Consider the following 24,583-nt stretch of genomic DNA (forward strand, 5'->3'; position numbering starts at 1 on the left):
CAATTTTTCAATGGATTAGTTACATAATAGTAAAGAAATTTCGTTGTTAAATAAAATAGTTAATTAGAAAGATGTATACTCGTTTTTATTTTATAGTAAATTTATCTTCAACCTCTAGTTAATCTGCTTGTTAATTAAAATGAGAAAGTTTTATATTCTTCAGTTAATTCATAACTATTGCGAATATGTAGGTAATTTCTCTTGCTCTCATTAATCCATAGTTCATTCCTTGCAAAATTATCATTACTTAACAATTACACCACTTACATATTTAAAATATATATATATATATATATATATATAAACAATGCTTATCAACTATCAATAATACTTATTTAAGCATTCATGTTATACTTGGTGTTATACAGTCGCGAATAGCTCCTCAAGATTTGTCACGTGTTGCTTCTTCACCTTAAAGGTAACGATCATGTCGTCTACGTATGCCTGCACATTTTGTCCGAGCAAGGGGACGAGAATCCTGTCCATCAATCGCAGGCAAGTTGCGCAAGCGTTTTTTAGGACAAAGGGCATGACCTTGTAGCAATAGCTAGTGAACTCTGTCATGAAAGCAGTTTTGTTCTCATCATTGGGGTGCATCCGGATCTGATTGTACCCCGAGAAGGCATCCAAGAAACTTAGTAGTCGGCAACCTGAGGCGTTGTCCACTAAGGAATCGATGCTCGGGAGTGGATAAGAATCTTTCGGACATGCTTTGTTCAGGTCCGTGAAGTTGGTGCACATCCTCCATTTGTCGTTGGCTTTCTGAATTAGCACCACGTTCACCAACCATTTAGGGTACTGGATCTCTTTAATATGGTCGACATTCAATAGCTTTTGAGTCTCCGTCTTGATGATTAGGCGTTTCTCTTCATTAAATTCGTCCTCCTTTGCACTACTGGTTGAACCCTGCTATCCATAGTGAGTCAATGGCATAGGAAGTCAGGATTTATCCCAGACATGTCACCGAAGGACCATGCGAATGCATCCAGGTGCCTGGCTATCATTCCAACTATCTGGTCTTGCAACTCCCGACCTAACGACGCGCCGAGCTTGAACAACTTTCCCTCGATTTCTTGTTCCTGAACATCACCGACCGATCCTGGTCGTTGTTTATAGCTTATCTCAACTTCTAGGACCTCAACCACTTTGCCCTCTTGAGAAATTGTGACAAAGTTGAAACTCCTTATGTTCTTCAAGCTACTATCATAACACTTTCGAGCCGCCTTCTGGTTGGACTTTATCGTAATCACCTTTCCTTTGAGGGATGGTAGTTTCATTTTCATGTGCTTCGTAGAAGACACCGCTCCTAACATGTTCAACGAGGGTCTTCCTAACAACTGGTTATAAGCAGAGGGAGTGTTAACCACAACATACCTGATGACGATAGTTTTGGTCGCTTCCTCATCTGAAAAGGTCGTCCTCAAGTCAATATAGCCTGAACCTCCACTTGGTCCCCTACGAAACCAACTAAGCACTCGTCATGTGCCCTTAATTGATCAAGGGATAGTCGCATATTAACAAACGTGGACCAAAAAAGCACATCTGCCGAGCTTCCCTGGTCAATGAGAACCCGATGCACCTTTCTTCCCACCATAACAACAAATATCACTACTGGGTCATTGTCGTGGGAGACGACACCCACCAAGTTTGCCTTCGTGAAGTAGAGATCTAGTTCTGGTGTATCATCATGATCTCTTACTTTCAACGACATCACTGCCCTTGCGTACCTCTTATGCTTGGTGGTCGTATTGCCTCCCCTAGAGAACCGGCTCGAGATCGTATTTAACTCGGCGTGCACCAGGACCTCGTGCGTCTGGTCCCGTTGGACAGCTTCCCCCTGTGGCTCTCCTTGGTCTGCTTCAAGGTATTCCTTCAAGAAACCGTCTTTCAACAGCTCGACCAGCTGGTAGCCTAGGGTCATACCCCATATCGTTCTTGAACCCCTTGTGGAATTCACACCAAATATCCTTTCTTCCCCCCAAATTACTATCAGCCTTTTGGGGGAACCTCAGCTTTTCGCCCACTGTGGGTATGCTTATTAGTTCCTTGTACGATATGCGAAACTTGGGACGAAACTCCTCCGTTTTACCTTTTGCTTTAAACTCGCCCTTCTTGTAAAAGGCATGTCTGACTTCTGCCTTCTTCCCAACTGAGGCCTTGTTAGCCCTCAAAGGCCGGGAAGGTTTGCTAGTCTCCTTTGGCTTAGCAAGCCGAGAATGCGAACCATTGTTTCTAACCGGCATTGCTTCTTCAACATTAATGTGGGCGACTGTTCTTCGTCTGATTTCGGAGAAAGTCTCCGTCGGATTTCTGATAAGGGAATACCTCGACGGGGTACAAATATCTAAATTTCATATTTTTAGATACTTTTTCAGACCTATTGTCGATACTAAGTAGCAGCCAAAAATTTGTATCCATTTTTCATGATATTATGCATGGGTCAGATATATTATGACGAATTCGTCAATCGCAGAACGGTCCTGGAGCGACTCCTTACTCGAAGGATGACACCATGACGTTCTCATCATGAGTTCGGAGTCTCACAGTGAGAGCTCAAAATCGGTTCAAATAATCCTTCAATGTCCCCCCTTCCCTCTAGCGCACATTGAAGAGGTAATATAGGACGGGGGGGTTTAATTCAATTGGCATTAAACTGCTCTCGAAACAGTCTAGCAGACTGTGTAAAAGAGGTCATATGGTCGTCCGGGAGTCCACTGAACCACTATATCGCCGTACCCGTGAAAGTGCCCATGAACATCTTGCACCTTACCGCGTCTGACCCACCTGAGATAATCATCTGGGCGTTAAACGCAGTAAAATGACTTTATGAGTCTTCTACTCCCGTGAAAGTGATCTTAGGTGCCACGTAATGTGCGGGTACTGGCTCGTCCATGATAGCTCGTGAGAAAGGCTCGAGGCAGTCTCTCTCAGGCGGGTTTGAATCTCGCTCCCTTGAGATACGTCGATCTCGCTGTTGTTGGTCTCTACGCAAATCCTCATTGGTTTTGCGTAACTCTTCTCGTACTCTTTCTTACTCCTGTCTGGACTATTCATTGGCCTCTTGGAGATTCTTAATGGTCCCCATGAGCTACTGCAGTGTGGGAGCCTCACCTCCTTCTTGTCCCGATGACACTTGTCTCGTATTCTTCATCGTCGTCTGTAGACTCGAACCAGAATGTGGATGGGATCAAGTTTTAGCGGGCCCCACGGTGGGTGCCAAATGTTCTCGCCGGTTGACTTTCCCGCCGGTTGATTAGGTTGAACCCCTCCTCCTAGAACTACCTCTCTGGGAATCAGACGCACGTATCCTTCTCGATGCTAGAATAAGGCTCCGTTGGGACAGAAGGCGCCCTACCTGTTGATTACACTCTGACGATCAAGTCAGCTAGGGTTCACCAAAAGTAACAGTTTCAATCTAGTGTGCAAAAACAATGTACCTTCCCTTGAAAACTTATTCTCCTTTTATCATCGCACATGCAACAATTTTTCCTAGAGATAAGCAAATTTTAACTGAAAATAATCATTTTAAACTTTTATATCTAACAGAAAACCACCTGTCACGGACACCGATGATCTTCAGGTGCTATCCGCAGACCCACTTTATGTTACCAATGCATCTCCCTATCTTCTTAGGGTTAGCAACTAACTAAGTGAAACAAACATGCAACAAAAAAGTTATTGTCACGTAATAACAACAAACATACACAATAATGACAAATATTATATTCACTACCCCAAATAATTTTATAAGTATGAACATATAAAATTGTTTCGCGTAACGGGCCTACTGCACTTTGGACTCATTCCTGAAAGAAGGTCATTTGTGTGAGTTTCACACAGATCCAACAACCAAATTGTTTTCGCACTCTGCCCAAGAACCGAGCATTCACATAAGTACTGCCGAAAACCGAACACGGGTAAGTACAAAACATATTATACCACTATACAATATTATATGATGAAAATAAAACAACATCACAAAATAATATATTTATATATTATTTATAAAAAAATATAAAGTGACTTAGTAAAAAATATGTAAAAATACGTAGACGTGTCTCTTCTTGGCTAGTTAATAAGAAAAGAAATATCTAAGCTTTTGTGTACATTTTCCTGTGACACATTTATTCTGAAAATTACCTCCAAATACCCATTTAAGTGCGTAACGGGAGAAAGAGCGGAAAAACTCCATGAAACATGATTGAAACGGAAAGAAAACAAACCCACCCTCACTCATTGGGTTGAGGATGATGATATTTTCCTACACTTTTATCATACAAATTCTACATTTCTTCTGAAACAAGCATGCATGATGTTGTGTTGCGGACACAACGAGTTAAAGATAATATAATAGCCGAGTATTACCAAATTGTGTGAGTTCACTTCAGTTCATGCGATTCATGTGAGCGATGTTCAACCTTGTTCGGCGTAAAGGCATCCCCATCATCAACGTTGCTCTCACCCACCCTTCCTCATCATTCTCCTCTGACGCTAACGCCATCATCCACATCCTCACGTCCTCCAACACCATCACTGAAGCCACCTTCCTCACCAAACAGCACCTCCAAAACTCCCGCAAACCCCTCACTCTCTTTTCCTCCCTTTTCCAATCTCTCAACCGCGCCAACCTCACGCCACGCGCGTTTGGAGTTCTCGTACTCGCCTTCTGCCAACTGGGTCTCGTCCAGGAAGCCCTCTGGGTCTTCAAAAACCATTCTTTTTTGCCTCCGTTACAGCCTTGTAACGCGCTTCTTCATGGCCTCGTCAAGACCCAGATGTTCGATTCGGCGTGGGAGGTGTACCGAGACATGGTGTCGCGCGGGTTTTCCGCCACCGTCATCACCTACGGCATTTTGATGAACTGTTGTTGTGTACGGGGTGATTTTAGCAACGCGCGTAGGGTGTTCGATGAAATGCTTGAGAGAGGGATTGAACCCAACATTGTGATTTACACTATTCTCATTCGAGTTTTTTGCAACGATGGTCAAATGGGAGAAGCCGAGGGTGTGTTTAGACGGATGAGAAAATCTGGGGTGGTGACACCCAATTTGTACACTTATAAGACCCTCATGGATGGGTATATCAAGATGGGTGAAATGAGACGGGTTTTTGATTTGTACAGTGATATGCTAAATCATGGCTTGCACCCTGATGCTGTCACTTTTGCTACTTTGATTGATGTTCTCTGCAAGATGAGGGATTTGAGGGCTGCGCGAAACTGTTTTGCTTATATGGCCAAGTTTGATGTTGTTCCTAATGCACATGCTTATAATTCTTTGATTGATGGGTATTGTAAGGCGGGGAACTTGCCTGAAGCAATGCATTTGTGGGTAGAAATGGAAAGGTGTGGAATCTACCCTGATGTTTTTACATACAATATACTTATCAAGGGTCTTTGTGACTCGGGTAGATTGGAAGATGCTAAGGGTTTCATGGAGAAAATGGATGAAGCTGGGGTTCTTACCAATTTTGTGACCTACAATGTGGTGATTGATGGGTGCTGTAAAACTGGTGACATGGAGAAGGCTATTGAGGTGTGTTCCCAAATGACTGAAAGGAAAATTGAACCTAATGTTATCACATTTTCAGCATTGATTGATGGGTTTTGCAAGAAAGGTAATGTAACAGCTGCAATGGGCTTGTACACAGAAATGGTGATCAAGGGTCTTGTGCCTGACGTGGTAACTTACACTGCGTTGATCGATGGTCACTGCAAGGTTGGGAACACCAAAGAGGCTTTCAGGTTGCACAGGGAGATGCTAGATGCAGGACTAGCACCCAATGTGTTCACAGTTAGTTGTATAATCGATGGCCTTTTGAAAGATGGAAAGATAAAGGATGCAATCAAACTTTTCTTGGAGAAAACTAGAGCTGGTTGCTCTGGTGGTAAAATGGATATCAGGTTTTGTTCTCCGAACGGTGTGATGTATGCTATTTTAATTCAAGGTTTATGTAAAGATGGACGGATCTTTAAAGCCACTAAGTTTTTTGTGGAAATGAGATGTAATGGTTTCATACCAGACATGCTAGTTTATGTCACCATGTTACAGACACACTTTCAGTCCAAGCATATGGTTGATGTAATGATGCTGCATGCGGACATGATGAAAATGGGTGTTATGCCCAATACTTTCTTATATCGTGTATTGTCCAGGGGCTATTGGGAGAATGGATATTTGAATTCAGCTCGTATGTGTTCTGAGCATTTAATGGAATATGGCATTCATCTTCCAGCATCTGGAGGGTGATACAGGTTTTGGGCTCCTTGATTGCAATATATATTACAAAAGGGTTTTAACAACTGATCTTCCGTTAATGAAATCATAATGCCACTGATGCTTAGTACATTACAGACTATTGATTAGCAAGTGATGTTCCCCCGGCTAGCATTGGCTCACATCGGGCTTATTTGGTCATGAGTGTTTGGTGGAACATGAATGATTATGTTTTGACTTTTGTTCATGGCCGTCGTATAACTCCAAAACCATTGAGAAAAAGGCATTGTGACATGAAGGGAACTTGCGTTCCACCTTTGATGGCTTGTCACACGAGAAAGACATATTAACATTGGATTTCTGTGGTTTTCTTCTAGTCAGAAGAGTAGCCATGACAGAGGAGAACTGACACCTTTTTCACTAGAGTTAATGATATACTGATCTTAGTGCTAATTCTTTCTGGTTTATTTCATAAAAACAACCAACCTAGTGGCTTTATTTTATGGTGAACCAAATATGAATAAAAGAGTCCCCATTCGAGGAAACGCCAGTTTTATGAAGTCTTACATTATTTTTATCTTTATTTTATTTTAAAGTAATGATACGCACGTTTATAGTTCATAAATTTGCAACATTGTACAATGAATACTAAAATATCTCAAAGTAAATCCATGAATCCTCCTAGAGGAGTGCTAAATTTTACTTGCATTGGGATAAAACTTAAGTCTTTTCTCTCCTTGACTGTGGAAACGAGTGCTTAGGGAAAAAGATCGGTGCTAATGTACAGTTCTTTCTAGGTAAAAACACTGATGATTTGGGTCGGACATTAGTATTTTAAAGTTAAAAATCAGTATTTGTGTACGAGAAAAATGAAAAAGTACATGAATTTATATGAACTGAATTCATCAAACTTTTCATCTTTACATATAAAAATGACAATAATCTTATTTATAGCCAGAAATCATGGTTGATGGTAATCACGTATCCTTAAAACTATGGTTTTTAAAAATGACTAAAATTTGTAATGTATTATTCTTTTATGATTTTTTTAAAACTTAGTTAAATATCATGTCTGAAAAACTTTGATTTCTACTAATATTAACTTTTGAAAAGTAAACAATCCTTTTAAAATTTAAAATTTTGAAAAAGTTATATTTTCCTTCTATATTAAATGTTGAAAAAAATACTTCTATAACTTTCAATTTTGAGAAAGTTAAATTTTCCTTCTACTAAACATGTCTGTCTGCTTTCTTATTTTCTTCTTAGTTTCAATATTGTAAAGTGGAAAAAATTTGAAGGTATATCTTACTTCCTGTTCCCTTCTTCAATGTTTGTGCATTGGAAGTTAAAAAAATTCATTTCATGGAATTTTAACCAGTTTTCAGCAAACTACACGCATTTAGATCAAATTATACACAAGTGCATAGCATGGCAGAACTGAACGTGTGATATTCATGACACGCTTGAAATGGTTCAACTCTTTGCTTCGAAGCAGCGCGAACACGTTGGTTCATCGTGTTCCCATGTCCAAGTGGCATCACAAAGCTGAGTTCCCCGTTAGCCTCAAACCACCAAGACCTAACCAAACCCTTAGGAAGCACCTTGAATGCAACAGGCACACCGAAGTGCTTCTACTCTTCAGATCCTTCTTAAGAAAAAGACCCACTTTCAACGCCATTGACAGCTTTTCTTTGCTTTATGCCCTCAAAGCCTGCAACAACAAACACTCTTCCACCCAAGGAAAACAACTGCATACCCTCATCGTAAAACTTGGGTACCAAGCCATAGTTCAACTCCAGACATCCCTTTTAAAAGTCTACGCCCAGAGTGGCAACCTTCGTGATGCGCACCAAGTGTTCGTTCAAATACCCTCAAAGAATATCATATGCTGGACCTCTTTGATTTCTGCCTATGTTGACAACCACAAGCCTGGGACAGCTCTGCAACTGTTCAGAGAGATGCAGAGGAACAATGTAGAACCTGATCAAGTCACTGTGACCGTTGCCCTCTCTGCCTGTGCTGAGACCGGGGCACTGGAAATGGGTGAATGGATTCACGCTTTCGTGAGGTGTAAGCAAGGGCTGAACAGAGATGTGTGTTTGGATAATGCTCTTATAAACATGTATGCGAAATGTGGGGATGTTGTGACGGCTAGGAAGGTGTTTGATGGCATGAGAAACAAAGATGTCACAACTTGGACTTCCATGATCGTGGGGCATGCAGTCCATGGGCAAGCATGTGAGGCTCTTCAACTTTTTTCAGAAATGAGCACAAGTAGGGACAAGGGCGATTGTGTCATGACCCCAAATGACGTAACGTTCATTGGAGTTTTAATGGCTTGCAGCCATGCAGGGTTGGTTGAGGAAGGGAAGTGGCATTTCAGAAGCATGAGTGAAGTTTATGGTATAGAGCCCAGAGAGGCTCATTTTGGCTGTATGGTGGATCTTTTATGCAGAGGTGGGCATCTGAGAGATGCCTATGACTTCATTATGGAGATGACAATGCCGCCAAATGTGATTGTCTGGCGAACCTTGTTGGGGGCTTGCAGTGTTCAAGGTGAATTAGAACTAGCTGCCTTAGTTAGGCACAAACTACTGAAGTTGGATCCTGGCTATGTAGGTGACAGTGTTGCTATGTCTAATATTTATGCAAATAAAGGCTTGTGGACCAACAAGATATTTGTGAGGAATCAGATAAAACAGTCAAGAGCTCCTGGTTGTAGCTCCATTGAGGTGGAAAGTGGGGTTGGTGAATTTCTGATCGTTGATGGTGATCATCCTTTATGACAGATAAGTGATGATGTTCCCTGGAAGCTTATGGTTACTTTCCAAGTTCATTCTAGCCTATTAAGCACCAATAAAAGGTACCTTAAATATATGCAAGCAAATTCCGCAAAGCTGTTTAGTTTGTTTTCTTTTCGGCTCCTAGTTCAACCATTGTTGTTGGTAAAAACAGACTAAAAACAAACTAGACATTCCAACAATAGAAGTGGTAATAATGTATATGTGACAAACATAGCCAATTCAAGATTCAACAGTGAAGTTTAGCATAGGGATAAAAATGAAAGTTAAGAATTCACGAACGAGTTTTGCCAATTATTTTTATTGACCGTCAATCCATGAGTGTTTTTAACAGCAACTGCTATCAGTATGTATGATTGATCGAGAAAGGAAAATAAGAAAGATCATTTATCTCTCTTTAACTAACTCGACCCCCACCTTACCTATGAGTTGTTTTGTAATAATGGGTCTAACTAATCTTAGGAATTCGGGTATAGAAGGGGTTTAGGGGCTTTTGGAATTGGGTTCCTATAAATTCTAGCTCCTATAAATTTTGCCGTGTCCTCAAGAGAAAAAGGTAGGAAACGTCTCCTTGATTCCCTTTGTTTCTTCCCACGTAGCCTCTTCCATTGGTTGAGTAGTCCAAAGATTTGTATCTTAAACCTCTATCTCAGGGAGCATTGTGATTTTTACTTATTTACCTTGATGAGATTTCTTGAGCTAGGATACATGAAATATAGGATGAACTTTGGATGCTTCAGGAAAATTGTAGTTTATACGCGACCTCCCTTTTGTGGGCTACAATTTAGAAAGGACAAAATAGCGTGGAGACAATTTTGAATTGATCCACTTAGCTATAGTATCTTGTTTATGTATGTACCTCAATCACCAACAACATATGTCACTTGTTTGTGAGGAGAATTCGGATGTTTCTTCATGATTTGTTGAGCTATTTGTAGATGATACTTCAACTTACTATAGGCCTCATCTCTATCAACTAAAACACACACCCCTAACTTGGTTTCCCCATTCAAAATACCTTATGACAGTTGGTGGAGGCCTACCATAGACTGTTTCAAATGGGGTTTTTTCAACCGTTGTATGGTATGATGTATTATACCAAAGAAAAACACTGTTTTGGTTGCTCAGGAGAAAACATAATAAGTTTTGGAACATTATCTCTGTTTAGTCATCCGTTTGAGAATAGTAGTAGGTACTCTTGTGCAACAATGTTCCTTGAAGGCAAAATAGTTCCTTCCAAAACCAGCTCAAGATAAACGGGTCACAGTTACTAATGTGAGATTAATGGAATCCATGCAATTTAATGACTTCTAGGGCAAATCTTTCTACAAAAGTTTGGTAGTAAATGGGTGTTTAAAGGCGATAAAAGGGACATATTTAGATAACCTATCAACTACTACCATTATAACTTCATATCCAAGTCACTTTCGAAGCCTCGTGATAAAGTCTACTGAAATATCTTCCAAAATTTTCTCTAGGATTGGAATTGGCAGTAAGAGTCCATCTGGGACAATGTTTGTTATGTATGCCACTGACGTATACCATGCCCACACAAAAAATCCATAACACTTTTCTTCGTTCCCTTTCAGTATAAGTTTCCAACCAACCTCTTGTATTTTTATGTGAACCCAGAGTGACCTCCCATGGGGTGAATGAAACTCTTGTAATTATTTAGGAATCAACAATGAACTTTTAGATAATAACAATTTCCGTTCATAGAAAAGCATTTTGCAATTCAATCAAATCAATTTCCTTCTCCAACTTGGAAAAATCCAACCAGCATGGACTCTTACACTTGGTTCTTAATTCAATTGTACAATATCTTCTTGAAGAGGTATATTTTGCAACTTTATTTTCGCGACCAAGTTTATACAAACCATCGAATTAGTACTCCAACCAAAAGCTTAGATAACCAATATAAGTAGTGGTAATTCTCTGATAGAGTAAATTCTTCTAGCTACTATGATCAGTAAACAACTTGAAACTTCTTCTATGAGCTAGTACCTCCAATGTTGAACAACCAACGCAAGTGCCGTAATTTCCTTTCTACATATATATTTAGATAAAGTTCCTTGTGAAAGAGCCTTGCCAAAGTGTGTTATGGCTCTTTGTCGTAAGGGATACACCTATTCCACAACGAGAAGCATCACATTCAACCAAGAGCTCCTTAGTGAAATCTGCCATAGCCAATACTAGACAAGAAGTTAAACAAGCTTTGGGATAATGAAAGGAAAGTCGGGCCTTCACCCCAAGTGAAACCCATCTTTTTTTATTTAGATTTGTTAAGGGTTGAGCTAACTTCCCATTGAGCTTTTGCTTCTTGCACCATCCAAATTTCAACCTACACCCCAATAAGATTTGAAATACCGATTTTGCCTATTGGAGTTTTATATGAAACGGTTTTCTCCTTGAAGATGTTGGGTTCTGGTGGCTGAAGCTTGGAAGAGGATAATTTCGGCAAGGGGTGGTAGAGCTCATGGTGTTGTTTTAAAGTCACTTAGGCGGGTAGTTTTAGGTATAGAAGGGTGGTTTTTTCGGTTTTGTTGGTTGTAATGGGGAAGATTTTGTTGCCAGAATTTGGAGTTCATAAATATGCGTTTGGAACACATAATCCAGAAAGTGCTTAGTCAATAAGAATTGCTTTTGGATTTGTATTTCCAGAAAACACATTTTGGAATAGTGTGAAAGGTGTGAATTGTATTATGCATTTGTGTTTAGGGAAGCATATTTTGTACATCCTAGAAAGCGCATTATGGAAGTATTGGAGAAGGGTTTTAGAATGCTTGTTCTAGGAGGTTTATGTTGAGAATGTACTTCACAGTATATTCAGGAATAATTGTTTTATGAAAATATCAAATATGGAATAGTAATTGTATGTTCAAGAATGGTCAATCTGGAATTGTAAATTTGCATTCTAGAAAGCCTTTTTTGAAATACAACATTACAATTCTAGATCGACCTTTCTAGCACATACAATTACTATTTCATATTGGTCTTTTCAGAATGTGTTCATATCTTCACACCTCCCCCACCCTAGAGTACAATTTTAGAATACACGTTCAGAAAAGTAAAAAATAAATAAAAAATTGGTACCTTCAGTAGCTGGGATAGGCCACGTGAGGCGAAGAAATGGAAGAAAAGTGGAGGTTAAAGCAATGCAACAACAAACAAAGCAGAGGAGAAGTGGAATACACTACACAGGAAACAAAGCAGGGGAAGGAGAAGGGAGCAAAGGTAGGGTTAAATTAAAAAACCCATAAGGGAAATTCGATCTTTTCGCATACTGCTTGGGGGTGTTGGTCAAAATTTGGAGGCACGAAGCAAAAGCCTTCCCATTGATGAACTTCCAGTTTTACCTAGTGGGCCTTAGAGTCCTCTTACTCCATTGATGTAATGTGTCAAATCTTAGAGTCCATCATACCTACACATCTAGAGATGAAAACTCTGTTGGATAAACATCCAAAAAGGTGGTCAACACGATATGCATTGTCTGTACACACCTCTACATTATCACCAGAAGTGAAATCTTCAATCCATACAAGCTTCCAAGTTTTCTACTTGTGGATCTGACATTTTCTCCCTCTCAAACAACATCAAGAAGAGTACATAAGTTATACTTCTATGCTTTTCAGATCATACATGTCTTTTTGTTGTCTTACCATCCTGGTCAATCATTTTATCTTAAGCGAACAAGACATGCTTTTCAAGGTTGTGTTAGACAGAACTAGTGCACTACTTCAACCTACACTTGAAGCTCATGTTCAAGCCCTTCAAGAAGTCGCTAAGTGGAAAACAATGGCCATGTTCTTGCTCAGTCTTGGACTTAAGCCTTTATTGCCAATAACCTTCTTGACTCCGATTGTTCTTTCATCTGATTTCTTTCATCTGAAAAAATGGGAGAGGTTGATTAAAGATGTCCACCTCTTTGTTGTTGTTGCCTCAAAAGGGGAAGAAGATAAGAAGAAAGGGGGAGAAAATCATGATTGAAGGGGAGAAGTGAGAAATGATAAATTAAGGGGAAGATGGGCGAAAAGAAAAGCTCTAAGAAAAGGGAAGAGGAGAAGCGAAGCGAGAAGTGAGAAAATCTAAGAGTTCATCAGTTTAGGGGGAGTATACACATATAGGCGATCTACACAACGTAGGGGGAGCTTTCAATTTTTTATGTTGTTATGTTCCTGCGCTGAATGTAACAAATTCAAATATATATTTGGTTTATTCTTGTTAGATCAAAACAACTCTGATATCCTGTACTCAAATTACTAAAGGTTATATCATCTTGATATGATCTAATTAATGAGAATTCAGTTTTTTTGTTTAACAGTTTGACAAGCCATCAAAGTTGTGCTTCAAAATATATATATATATATATATATATATATTTATATATATGTGTGTGAGAGAGAGTTTGTATGGTATTCAAAATGTTTGTAAAAACTTGATTTATTCAAAGCTTTTTGTGAAAATATCATGTTTCAACTTTATTATTTTAAGTACCATAAAAAGGCGGAAATTGTTAGAGAAAAATCAACAACCCAAACTTTGATTAAGTGATGTTAAACAACAAATTATAAAACATGGTCATACTTCATTTGTAAGATGAAAGCTTTTTTTTTCAACAAATTATGTAAGAAGCAAGTGTTCCATCTAAAAGGAGATATAACACTTTGCAGTTTCTTTCCGTCTGATCAATAGTGTTGTGCTCATATGGTAAGCACATAAACTTAAGCTAATGTTGTACTTCATGAAAAATCTCTTTATGCTTATTTTATGTTGTAAGGAATATGTGCTTCCTTCGTCTACCAAGTTTATCCATAAAAGCATATATCAACATCAACGATCTCTTAGAAAATGTGCTAAAGTTGTTATGCTTCAACAACTTCTTGACGCTTGCTCTGTCAACTCTAAAAAATACTATCTAACTTGTATGATTCCGCACTTTACACAATTTCAAGTAAAGGCACTTTGACCAAAGATGAATAACTACTACCAACTATTGGGATGCTACTTCAAGAGAAGAGCATTTAATGCATGCATGAAACACATTTAATGCATCCTCTACGTTCAAGCTAATTAGACAAAAGAAAGACGTTCAAATGAAATAAAGTTGCTCAACGACTAGAACAACATTTGCAACGACACTATTTTCCAACGTTTATATAAATACACCCAACAATAAGAAGAACAAGAACAGTTTGATTTGAAAAGTTCTGAAACACTACTAAAATTTTCTGAATTTTTGAAAACCTTTGTAAGAAAATTATTGTGTTCATTAAAAAACTAGTAAAGAGTTTAAACCCTATATATTGTAAAACGCTAAGCAAATCATTATAATCTTGTAGATTACATCTTAGATAAGTAATTTTCTTAGTGAAAAATGGTTGTGTTTAAAAGAATACTCGGTGGGTTAGCCACAAGTGATTACGTCCCAAAAGAATACTTGTGTTTTTAGCCATGAGTAATTAAGTGTTCAAAGAATACCCAACAAGTTAGCCAAGAGTGACTATGTTCCAAAAGAATGCTCATTTGTAACTTATAGGAGTAGTTTACATAGTGAAACTCAATTAGTTGATTTAGAATTGAATATAGTCTACACTATCCAATGAATTAGTATAAAAATCTGAGAATGTATTATTTTTTCCTTCATCTTGTTAAAATTGCATATAATTAAATCTATACTAACTTAAGAAGAAGAGTTTTTCAAATTAAGTTTTTAAAAGTATTTCATATGTTGTCTATCAAGTCTAAAAATTATTGTCTAACTATGTATCATCAAAGGATAATTGTGAAAGTTAAAAAAAAAAAAATTAAATACATAATTTAACAATGTCTTTTTATGTATTTGACCCGTTTTCACTTCATCGTATTATCTCAATAATACACATTTGCCTTCATATCTTTATAATGATATAGATTTTGTTCTTATATAATATATTTACAATGTTGTATTTTTGTCTTTATTTTTACAATGTTGTATATTATATTTTCTAAAAGGAATCAATATTGGTATGTAATAGTTGACAAAATAAAATTGATAGTTATTCACAAAAATACAAAAAAACTGTAAATTTTTTAAATAAAATATAATATTACAAAATAGAACAGAGATGAACAAAAGAGAACAGAAATAAACAAAAGAGTAAACTGAAGACAACGGATATGAGAATGAATATCTTTTCTTTCTTATTATTCAAATCAAAACAAATGGTCTGAATATATACAAGTAGTATACTCATTCTAGGTCTGAATAATCAATAATTAAATACTAGAATCATAACACACAAGATAAAATAAAGGTTATTCCCCTCTATAAAGAGAAATAACTGATAATTATAAAATACACTCAATTATTCTCTTATACAAAGAGAAACTACTGATAATTAGAAAAGACACTCAATTATTCTTTCTCTATAAAGTATAAAGAGAAACAACTGATTTAATGTATAAAAAAATGCATCAAAATTAAATATAAGAAAAACTTCACAAAGAAAAATTAAAAAATTAGAAAAAAAAATATAACTAAACATTTATTATAATTGATTTTGTTCTTATATAATATACTTACAATGTTGTATTTTTTAATGTTGTACATTATATTTTCTAAAAGGCATCATGTAATAGTTGACCAAATAAAATTGATAGTTATTGACAAAAAATACAAAAACTGTAAATTTTTTAAATAAAGTATAAAAAATAGGCATGTTATTTGGTAACAGTATGAGAAAAAGACAAACTACCACATTCACAAAGAAGTAATTCTATATTTTATAATAATGCGTATATATTATTTTAAAAAATATGTAAAATTAAATTGATATAATGTTGGAGTAGTGTAGTGTCTCCTATTTTTGGTAAATAATTAATTTTGAACCTAGTAAACAAAAATATTTAAACTACAAATTATGGTAGGTTTAATTTGTTTATTTATTTTTATAAAATAGGAGGAAAAATGGTTGAGTGAAAACTTGGGTTGTGGCATGATGAGTGGTGGTATGGTTATGGAAAGGATCTCCAACTCCAAAGTGGTGTAAGAGTAAGCAGCACCGTGTTTGGGTGTGAAGGGAAGAAGCAGAGCATAACCCATGAAGAGGCACTGGCGCAACACCAGTCACGACGAAGAAAGCTTCCCAGATTCCGATTCCGACACGCGCTCCACCCGCAAATTCCCTCTCACGCGCCTCATGGCCCTCTTTCTCTTTTCTCTCTTCCTCTTCTCCCTCACATTCCTTCTCCCGCACCCTCCCCTCCAATCATCTCCAACTGCAAAAGCTCTTCTCCAACTCAAACAAACTCAAAAAGGTTTCTTCTTCTTCTCTAGTTTATGATTTCATCTTCATGTCACTTTTAACTTGGTAGACACGTATGGAATTTAGATCTTACTGTTATGCGGCATTTTTTTCGTTTTGTGTAATGTGATGCATCCGCGGGGAATATGTGACTGCTATGCTGGATTTGTTACTGATGAATCGCGACCTTTTTTTAAGTATTTTCTGGTTTTCTGTAGATTTTTGTTTCGTACAATGTATGCGGTGCAAAATCCAATGATTGTTGGAGATCCAACAATCACCGTTGTTAAGGCTAGAATACTGTACGTAAATAGGGACAACTGTCAACTTGTGACTTCACTTTTCGAATCGACTTCTGACTTAACTTGTGGAATTGAGTTAGGTACAAACTCAAAATTTTAAGATGGCATCTAAGCATGTTGGATCACCTTTAAATATTTAGTCTTCGAATTTCGTGATGTTCTGTTCTTGACAATAACATGAAGTAGTGTTGCAAATCTCATATTAACTAATGATATAATCAAAATAATATATATATATATATATATATATAAAAAGTGGGAACAATCTAGTTACATAAGAAAATTTATTGGATTGAGTTGGAATCAAACTCAAAATTTTAAGAAAGAAGTCATGAATACGATGAGGGAGAGAACTTGATGTTTTCCATATATTTTTTGTAGTTCTGTAAATGAATGAACTGATTTTCCCTGAGAAATTAGTTTGTAGGTGAGTTCAAAAGCATTTTGTGATTCATGTACCTGATTTAACCTAGAGGGATATGACTTTGGTTGTTGCTCTTATTGTAGTGACCTGATTTTCCCATTTCCAGTTTTTTTAGATGTTTGATTTTCTTCTTACGTACATGGATGAACATTGTGGTTTAATAATGGAATTCTTCTTCTTTGACTTGTAGGGGAGGTCTCTGACTCTGTTGAGTTGCAAAAAGATAAACTACTTGGTGGCCTTATAGCTGGTGGTTTCGATGAAAGATCTTGTTTCAGCAGGTACCAATCTGCCACATATGGCAAAGGACTCTCAGGAAATCCTTCACCTTACCTTATTTCTAGTTTGAGAAAATATGAAGCTCTTCACAAGGAATGTGGACCTTACACTGAATCCTATAATAAAACGGTGAAAGATCTCAGGTCTGGTCATGTAAGTGATTCCCCCGCATGTAAATATGTGGTATGGATTTCATATAGTGGGCTAGGGAATAGGATATTGACCTTAGCTTCTGCATTTCTATACGCCCTCCTCACGAATCGTGTTCTATTGGTTGATCCTGGAGTTGATATGGTAGATCTTTTCTGTGAACCGTTTCCACATGTTTCCTGGTTTCTCCCTCCTGATTTCCCTCTCAACAGTCATTTTTCCAAATATGATCAGAAATCTGATCAATGTTATGGGAAAATGCTGAAAAATAAAGCAACTACAGAATCCATGGTGCCCTCTTTTGTCTATCTTCATCTAGCACATGACTATGATGATCAAGACAAACTTTTCTTCTGTGATGAAGACCAAACTTTTCTTCAGAAAGTACCATGGTTAGTTGTGAGAACAGATAATTACTTTGTCCCATCTCTATTCTTGATGCCATCGTTTGAGCAGCAACTGAGTGATCTCTTTCCGAACAAGGAAACAATTTTTCATTTCTTGGGTAGATATCTTTTCCACCCCACTAACAAAGTATGGGGACTTGTGAGTAGATACTACCATGCTTATTTAGCTAATGCTGATGAAAGAATAGGCATCCAGATAAGGGTGTTTGACACGGGAACTGGTCCATTTCAACATGTGTTGGATCAGATCTTAGCTTGCACCTTGAAGGAGAATATTTTGCCTGATGTTAATCCAAAGGGTGATATTGTTAACTCATCAGGAAAGCCAAAGTCAAAAGCTGTGCTAATGACATCGTTGAGCTCTGGTTATTTTGAGAAAGTGAGAGACATGTATTGGGAACATCCTACTGCGACAGGAGAAGTTATTGGCATTTACCAGCCAAGCCATGAAGGGTATCAACAAACAGAGAAGAAGATGCACAACCAAAAAGCTTGGGCAGAAATGTACTTATTGAGCTTGACCGACGCATTGGTCACGAGCTCATGGTCTACTTTCGGGTATGTGGCGCAGGGGCTTGGAGGTCTGAAACCATGGATACTGTACAAGCCAGAGAATGGAACAGCCCCTGATCCTGCTTGTCAACGTGCCATGTCAATGGAGCCATGCTTCCATGCTCCTCCCTTCTATGATTGTAAGGCTAAGAGAGGAACTGATACTGGCGCACTTGTTCCACATGTACGCCACTGTGAGGATATGAGCTGGGGTCTTAAGCTTGTAGACAGATATAGTTAGCAATTACTAGCTATGCTCATGAATGCCATCATCACTCTCATAACTCATAAGTTTTGCAAATTTTGTTGTACCATAGAATTGGTTATTGGTTTTAAATTTATATTGTTTCCTATAGAAACCATGAAATAGAAAATTTTCTCAGTCATTACTATGTTTCTGTTGAGTGTACAATATGTTAGCATTTATGGGAATGACTACGATAACAGTTAGCATGTGACTTTTGTATATTTAGATACACTGGGGTAGAGTATTTGATTTATGTGTCAAATATTAACTTCTTTTGTCGATCACTTGTTTTTCTTCGAGAATGTAACTGTCCATCTTTAGTAGAGTTCCTTCTCCTAATTACATTTCTTTAGATCTTAATTGCGGTTAGGATCACCTTAAGTGGTAAAAAACGACTTAAACACAAACTCAACATAGATCAGACTAACCATGAGCTAATTATTTTTTCTTGACTTATAAACTGTGATTAAATTAAAACAATAGAACCTTCGTTTTCATGTTCTTCATCAAACCCATCTACATAGTTTGTGAGCATATAATTTGTGATTAAATTCAATAATTTTGTGAACATACTATCAACATAGTTTGAAATTTTGAATGGAAACTGCTCCCCCCATCTACTTGCTCAGTTTAAGGTTGTCCAATTGTTTGTGTGCTTACTCATTCATTTTATTGCACTTTGTTTGATAGAGAGAAAGTAGGTAGGTAAAATAAATACAAATCAATAATCAATTATTTTATAAATAATATATATTTGTAATTGATTATACACACGAGTGTGTGTATATATATACATATATCCATTATATATGTATTGTCACGGTTCTTACTATAAAATATAATGATTTGAAATATACATAATTATCTTAAGTTTTTTACCCGTTTATTTTGGCTCAGTTACATGAAAAAATAAAAAAGTAATACTAATTTTTTCTTTATTTATTCGCTGGCTTTTTCTTCCAACCAAATGGTGTGGTTTCATATAAAACAAATCCTCAGAAATACTCTTTTATCACAGTACCATAGATGCCATTATTAAGTGCTTTTCTTTTTCTTCATTTTAATTTTTTCTCTCTCTTTATTGATGTCTACTTTCAATAAATATATCCCTTCATTTATTTATGAATAAATAATTCATTCATGGATATATTTTATTTTTAGTATAATAAAAAAATTACACTTTTATGTTTGGTCTTTTAGTAGTTATTACTTATGTTTATTAGAAGAAACATTAAAGTTAATATACAATTAATCTTTGAAACAGGGTGTTTTTAATCCTTTGATCCTTTTGTTAAAGTTGTTATATTAAGACAATAGTTTATTTATTTTATCATATTTATTATATTAAAAATAAAATATTTCAATACTTATTATAATGAATCCGTTATTATCTTTTCTTTATTATGTGGTAAATTTTTATTTTAACATTTACCACATAATATATATATATATATATAACAACCTATTATACGTTATTTTTGTACTAAAAAGTAAAATTCTGTTTTCATTGCAAATCTGTTTTCATATTTCATCGTTGATTTGGTACAAAGGTAAAGTTTTTTTTTAATGTGTTTACAGTACATCAGAAAAAAAAAAACATAAGTTCTAATAGTGCATTTTCTATAGATATAAAATCGATAATAATTGTATTTTACTATCAAAATTAATACAACAATAAATGTATAACTGATGTATACCTAGAAATATTGATTATTATAAATTTCCTCTTTAACTTTCACTTTTTTATCTTCAATCAAACATATCTTTTTTTATTTTATTTTCACCTTTTCTACTACTGTCATTTTTTTTTTAATTTATCTAATTATCAACTTATATAAGAGCATGGGTCCTCACATTTTCTCCACCTTCATAGTTCCTTGAGTAAACTTCCTTCCTCTCCATAAATTTTTCAATTCCAAAATTATCTTTGAGTAGGGTGTAAGATTTATTTTTCTTTATTTGTAATTAAGTAATTCGTAGATCATAAATTTTTTAATTCCAAAATTATCCTTAAGTAGTAAGGTGTAAAATTTGTTTTTCTTTAATTCGTAGATTTTTCAAATTCTATTTTAAATTCAAGAATTTGAAATGTATTTTCGAATGTTATAGTTTGAAAGGTGTTTTTTGACTTTGAAAATACATTCCAAACTCTGAAATATAATTTTGTATTTCAAATTTAGAGTTTGTAATCTAAAAAATATATTTTGATCTTTAGAATTCATAATATAATTTTATATTCCAAATTTTATAGTTTGAATTCATAAGATTTCTTATTTCTTTCAAAAACATATTTCCTTCTGGAGTAATTATCTTTTTTTAAATCTCTCCATTCTTATTTCTATTAGTATTTCATTTCATTATTTGTTTTATCAATTGAGAAAAATAATCTCTCAACTAGTTTAATTCTTGATTAAAATATTCTATTATTTTACTATGTCGCTACACATTACTAGAATTTTGAAGAATTTTGAACTCTTTCAAAGTTTTACTTGAAATATAAGCAATTCCCAAATAATAAGAGAAGTTATTCTTAATGAATTATTGTATATTGATTTATGTTTAGGGATTAATCAAAACTGAATTGGATGGCTAAGTTTCTTTGTTTAAAATTTTAGAAATTTGTTGACAACTTTGTAGGGGCCATTTGAGTGTTGTATAGGTTGGGATTAACTGAGAAATGGTGTATGTTAGAATGGAAAATAATTTTAATTTTAGGTATGAAACTTTGTAGGACAAATTAGATTTAGTTTTATTGAATTGACTTGAGTTTGGATTGATGATCGAATCGAATTGAATTGAATATTGAATGTTGAATGATAATTTTGGTTGAAATGCCTATTGGAACATGAAATTTGTGCAATACATGAGCATATTTGCATATTATGAATTTGTTGGAATCAAGAGAATGATTCTGACAAGTCTTGAAATTGGTTATATTGAGGCAGAACTACTGGTTTTACATAATTCACTCAGCAAATTGGGATTTGACTAATGAATTTCTCCTCCAAAGTTAAGGGCAGTTGTAGGACTAAATTTGCTAACCGAATTCAAATTCACCCAATGAATTAGATGAATGTTCCTAATGGATTAGATGAATTTATCCAATGTAAAGGTTGACCTAGCAAACTTCAACCTGAAAGTAATTAGAATTAAGTGAGGGTCTATATGGCATTCCCTCCTTCATTTCACCCTTAACCTGTATCTGTGATAAACTTGACAACAATACATTAATTAGAGACTGCCAAAACCTTATCCTGCCCGTAGGTACCCCAAAAATGAATTTGGTGGTCTACATGATTGGTACTAAAGCAGTGTAATACTTCACAGAAGAAGTAAAACCATCCACATTCACATATATTCTCTGAATTATCAAAGTATTAGAAAGCAAAATCAGTACACATACTAGAAACTGTCTGTTTCTATTCTCAACCACAATCAAAAAGGAAAGGAAGCAGATAATTATATCAGAAAATTGAGTACTCTGATGGCCTTGAAGTTCAGTTTCGTTCTTAATCAGGGATCAGTTCTTTCTTCCTTCACTTAAGATAACATGGTAGCCATGCCTGCAACATCATCCAAGTAATATTTAGCAAGCCTGGGTAAATAGTGAAGACAAGGGGCACAGTTGCTAATCAGGATAATTAAAGTTAGAGTGCAAGAGAATACGTTGATTTGAAAGGAGCACTAGTTGCGCCAACAGGTGTGTTGAAGGCAACATCCTGAAATGGCCCGGCCATCTTTCCTCGGGGAAACCATCCAAGGTCTCCACCCTTCTTTCCCGAAGGACATTCAGAATACTCTTGAGCTACCTGTGAAGTAAGCGAAATCTTTTTTTTAATAATGACCAAAATATTTTGCTCTAGATTAAATTTCAAATGAACAGATTCGTATTTACACTTTTCAATGTATAGAATCAAACTTCACATCACTAACAACAGATTGTGGGGGGCAGAAAACAATTATGATATTTAACTAAAGCTCCCTTATGAACAGAAAAACCAAAATAAGGATTTAAAACTGAAACAAGAATAAAAATCATTGTATGACCTCCAAAAGAAAAATACCTTTGCAAACTCAGCTGGGGGGACCTTATCTCCGTTGCTGAGCCAACCATCCTCCAGCTTCTTGTACGCTTCATTGATCTTACCTTGTTTCTCACATAAGATGTGCCTGGCTATAGGAAATAACAAGCCAGAAGAGAAATTATGGATACAATGAAAAAAACTAATCATGGATACAATGGTATCAAGAGATAGGAAATTTTCCTACCTTTTACGTAAGTGCAAGTTCCGAGCCCATCTTGACCTTTCCCCCCTTTTCCTTTCCCCTTAGAAGCATTCTCATCACTTCCACTTGCAGCCTGCTTCCCCTTCCCCTTCCCTCCTCCTGACTCCTTTGGCTTCGCGCCTTTTCCCATATTTTTCACAACTTAATAATTTCCACTGAATAAGCAGACCAAACATTTTGAAGATTGCAAATGTAAACCAGTAAGAGTCAAATAACAAAGGGATACTAAATATAAACAGCTTAACACAACTATAATACAAGCAGCAGTAATGCATTTATATAATAACTTCAACAGAAATACAGAATGTTCCATATGCTTAATGGACTTTCCTGTTGGAGATAAAAGTAAATAAAATATCTAGAGGAGGGCATAGATAATTCAAACTATTCACATAAGAAGAGAAAAATAGGTGGCCATAAAAACAAGCAACCGCCCTCAGTAGTCTCCCAATTAAAAAGGAAAAAAAAGGAAAAAGAGAATTCTTCAACTCAACCCAACATTGAACTCCTAGGAAACAACTCCAATCTATCTGACAGAGATGCACGGGTGGAGGATTCTGAATAAAAACACTGGAATTTACCTTCGTCTGTCCATGAAGACCAAAACTAAACCCAATAAAACGACCTCATAGTCACAAAATTTTCAGCCTTTTTTCTAATATACAGAAATCAATTCAAAAGGTCAAGACTAACCCATTGTTCCAAACAACAGGCTTAACAAAAATGAATCTATGTTTCTATATCTATCAAAATAACATACACAGGCAGCACGCTAAGGCTGTGAGAAGCAAAACCAGCAAGCAATCTATCAAAACTTTAAACTTCGGACCTTCTTAATACCAGTTAAAATCGCTTACGAAGGTTCGCTAAATGCTCTCAAAATTTTGGTACAGGGAAAAAGAAACACACAGACAATTAAAGTTTACACACACAAAAGGGTTTTTGTGTATGAAACAATTAATACATGAAAAACACAATCCGAACCAAACCATGGGCATAAGCCATGTGATTAAATCAATGGCAATATGGAAACGGAAATTGATGTTAGGTTTTCGGAAAAGTGCTACGGCACAGATGTGGCGAAGCGCACAGCATAAGCAAGAGTAAAAAAAATGCACAAACAAAGAGAAAGTAGAGAATTGGAAGAAACGAGTATGTAAATATCCGAAGTCTTTTCAGCTATAAGAACAGATGAAATAGAAAAATACCAGAATCGGAGACTGAGAAGTTATGAAGGACGATGAAGGATGGTAACGAGTCACCACACTGGCAGTGGAGAAATAAGAATCTCTTCCCATCTCGTTTTTTCGATTTTACGCTATTTAACCACTATCATACCTTCTCTCACTTCCCTTTTTTTTAATTTTAATTTTTTTTAATTTTAATAATATCTTATAAGTATGATGATAAGTGTGATCTATGTATGAAAAGTTTAATATTTTATTTTTATTTTGAAGTGGTGGTGATTTTTTTTTTTCCTGTTAGTTATTTGTACTTAAGGATAATGAATTAATTTAAGGATAATAAATTAATGAATGATTATGGTTGAGATAAGTTTTATGGTGTCTTGGGTGATTATGTTTACGTTTCTTTATTTTTTTAGAAGCCACAAAACCTAAAAAAAAACTTACAAGAT

General features: G+C 35.9%; 5 protein-coding genes across 6 annotated transcripts; 3 read left to right on the plus strand and 2 right to left on the minus strand.

Annotated features, from left to right (window-relative positions):
- Positions 1-360: 360 nt before the first annotated feature.
- Positions 361-1,711, minus strand: LOC150025253 (uncharacterized). Its single transcript, XM_090295686.1, has 3 exons — positions 1,442-1,711; positions 1,011-1,337; positions 361-906 (listed from the first exon to the last, which is right to left on the minus strand). The coding sequence occupies exons 1-3, from the start codon at positions 1,709-1,711 to the stop codon at positions 361-363; spliced, it is 1,143 nt and encodes a 380-aa protein (XP_090151812.1).
- A 2,421-nt stretch (positions 1,712-4,132) lies between these two features.
- LOC137822524 (Pentatricopeptide repeat (PPR) superfamily protein) lies at positions 4,133-6,760 on the plus strand. The gene has a single exon (XM_068627421.2). The coding sequence runs from the start codon at positions 4,410-4,412 to the stop codon at positions 6,246-6,248; it is 1,839 nt and encodes a 612-aa protein (XP_068483522.2). The 5' UTR covers positions 4,133-4,409; the 3' UTR covers positions 6,249-6,760.
- Positions 6,761-7,505: 745 nt separating this feature from the next.
- LOC137822476 (putative pentatricopeptide repeat-containing protein At1g74400) lies at positions 7,506-12,891 on the plus strand. The gene has a single exon (XM_068627366.2). The coding sequence runs from the start codon at positions 7,670-7,672 to the stop codon at positions 8,999-9,001; it is 1,332 nt and encodes a 443-aa protein (XP_068483467.1). The 5' UTR covers positions 7,506-7,669; the 3' UTR covers positions 9,002-12,891.
- A 3,041-nt stretch (positions 12,892-15,932) lies between these two features.
- On the plus strand, positions 15,933-18,863 carry LOC137821845 (galactoside 2-alpha-L-fucosyltransferase). The gene is made up of 2 exons (XM_068626620.2): positions 15,933-16,312; positions 17,216-18,863. Exons 1-2 carry the CDS (start codon positions 16,096-16,098, stop codon positions 18,652-18,654), a joined length of 1,656 nt encoding a protein of 551 aa, XP_068482721.1. The 5' UTR covers positions 15,933-16,095; the 3' UTR covers positions 18,655-18,863.
- A 3,117-nt stretch (positions 18,864-21,980) lies between these two features.
- On the minus strand, positions 21,981-24,338 carry LOC137821809 (FKBP-like peptidyl-prolyl cis-trans isomerase family protein). 2 transcript variants are annotated; one of them, XM_068626566.2, is made up of 5 exons: positions 24,156-24,338; positions 22,930-23,102; positions 22,725-22,834; positions 22,327-22,469; positions 21,981-22,223 (listed from the first exon to the last, which is right to left on the minus strand). In XM_068626566.2, the coding sequence occupies exons 2-5, from the start codon at positions 23,075-23,077 to the stop codon at positions 22,181-22,183; spliced, it is 444 nt and encodes a 147-aa protein (XP_068482667.1). In that variant the 5' UTR covers positions 23,078-23,102; positions 24,156-24,338; the 3' UTR covers positions 21,981-22,180. The 2 variants fall into 2 exon arrangements, with proteins under 2 accessions (XP_068482667.1, XP_068482668.1); XM_068626567.2 differs by having other exon boundaries at positions 22,930-23,088; positions 24,156-24,242.
- Between the last annotated feature and the right edge of the window lie 245 nt (positions 24,339-24,583).

Source organism: Phaseolus vulgaris, chromosome 9 (genome assembly GCF_051622355.1).
Source record: "Phaseolus vulgaris cultivar YP4 chromosome 9, ASM5162235v1, whole genome shotgun sequence".
Classification (NCBI taxonomy): domain Eukaryota; kingdom Viridiplantae; phylum Streptophyta; class Magnoliopsida; order Fabales; family Fabaceae; genus Phaseolus; species Phaseolus vulgaris.

Excerpts from the sequence above, each read along its gene's own strand:
- LOC150025253 (XM_090295686.1), bottom strand. The coding sequence starts at position 1,711 with ATGTCGTTGAAAGTAAGAGATCATGATGATACACCAGAACTAGATCTC. Across the intron at positions 1,338-1,441 it reads TCGTAGGGGACCAAGTGGAG|TTGTTAGGAAGACCCTCGTT; the intron begins GTTCAGGCTATA and ends GCTTATAACCAG. Across the intron at positions 907-1,010 it reads GGGAGTTGCAAGACCAGATA|GGTTCAACCAGTAGTGCAAA; the intron begins GTTGGAATGATA and ends TATGGATAGCAG.
- LOC137821845 (XM_068626620.2), top strand. The coding sequence starts at position 16,096 with ATGAAGAGGCACTGGCGCAACACCAGTCACGACGAAGAAAGCTTCCCA. Across the intron at positions 16,313-17,215 it reads ACTCAAACAAACTCAAAAAG|GGGAGGTCTCTGACTCTGTT; the intron begins GTTTCTTCTTCT and ends TTTGACTTGTAG.
- LOC137821809 (XM_068626566.2), bottom strand. The coding sequence starts at position 23,077 with ATGGGAAAAGGCGCGAAGCCAAAGGAGTCAGGAGGAGGGAAGGGGAAG. Across the intron at positions 22,835-22,929 it reads AACTTGCACTTACGTAAAAG|CCAGGCACATCTTATGTGAG; the intron begins GTAGGAAAATTT and ends TATTTCCTATAG. Across the intron at positions 22,224-22,326 it reads AGTGCTCCTTTCAAATCAAC|GCATGGCTACCATGTTATCT; the intron begins GTATTCTCTTGC and ends ATGATGTTGCAG.
- LOC137822524 (XM_068627421.2), top strand. The coding sequence starts at position 4,410 with ATGTTCAACCTTGTTCGGCGTAAAGGCATCCCCATCATCAACGTTGCT.
- LOC137822476 (XM_068627366.2), top strand. The coding sequence starts at position 7,670 with ATGACACGCTTGAAATGGTTCAACTCTTTGCTTCGAAGCAGCGCGAAC.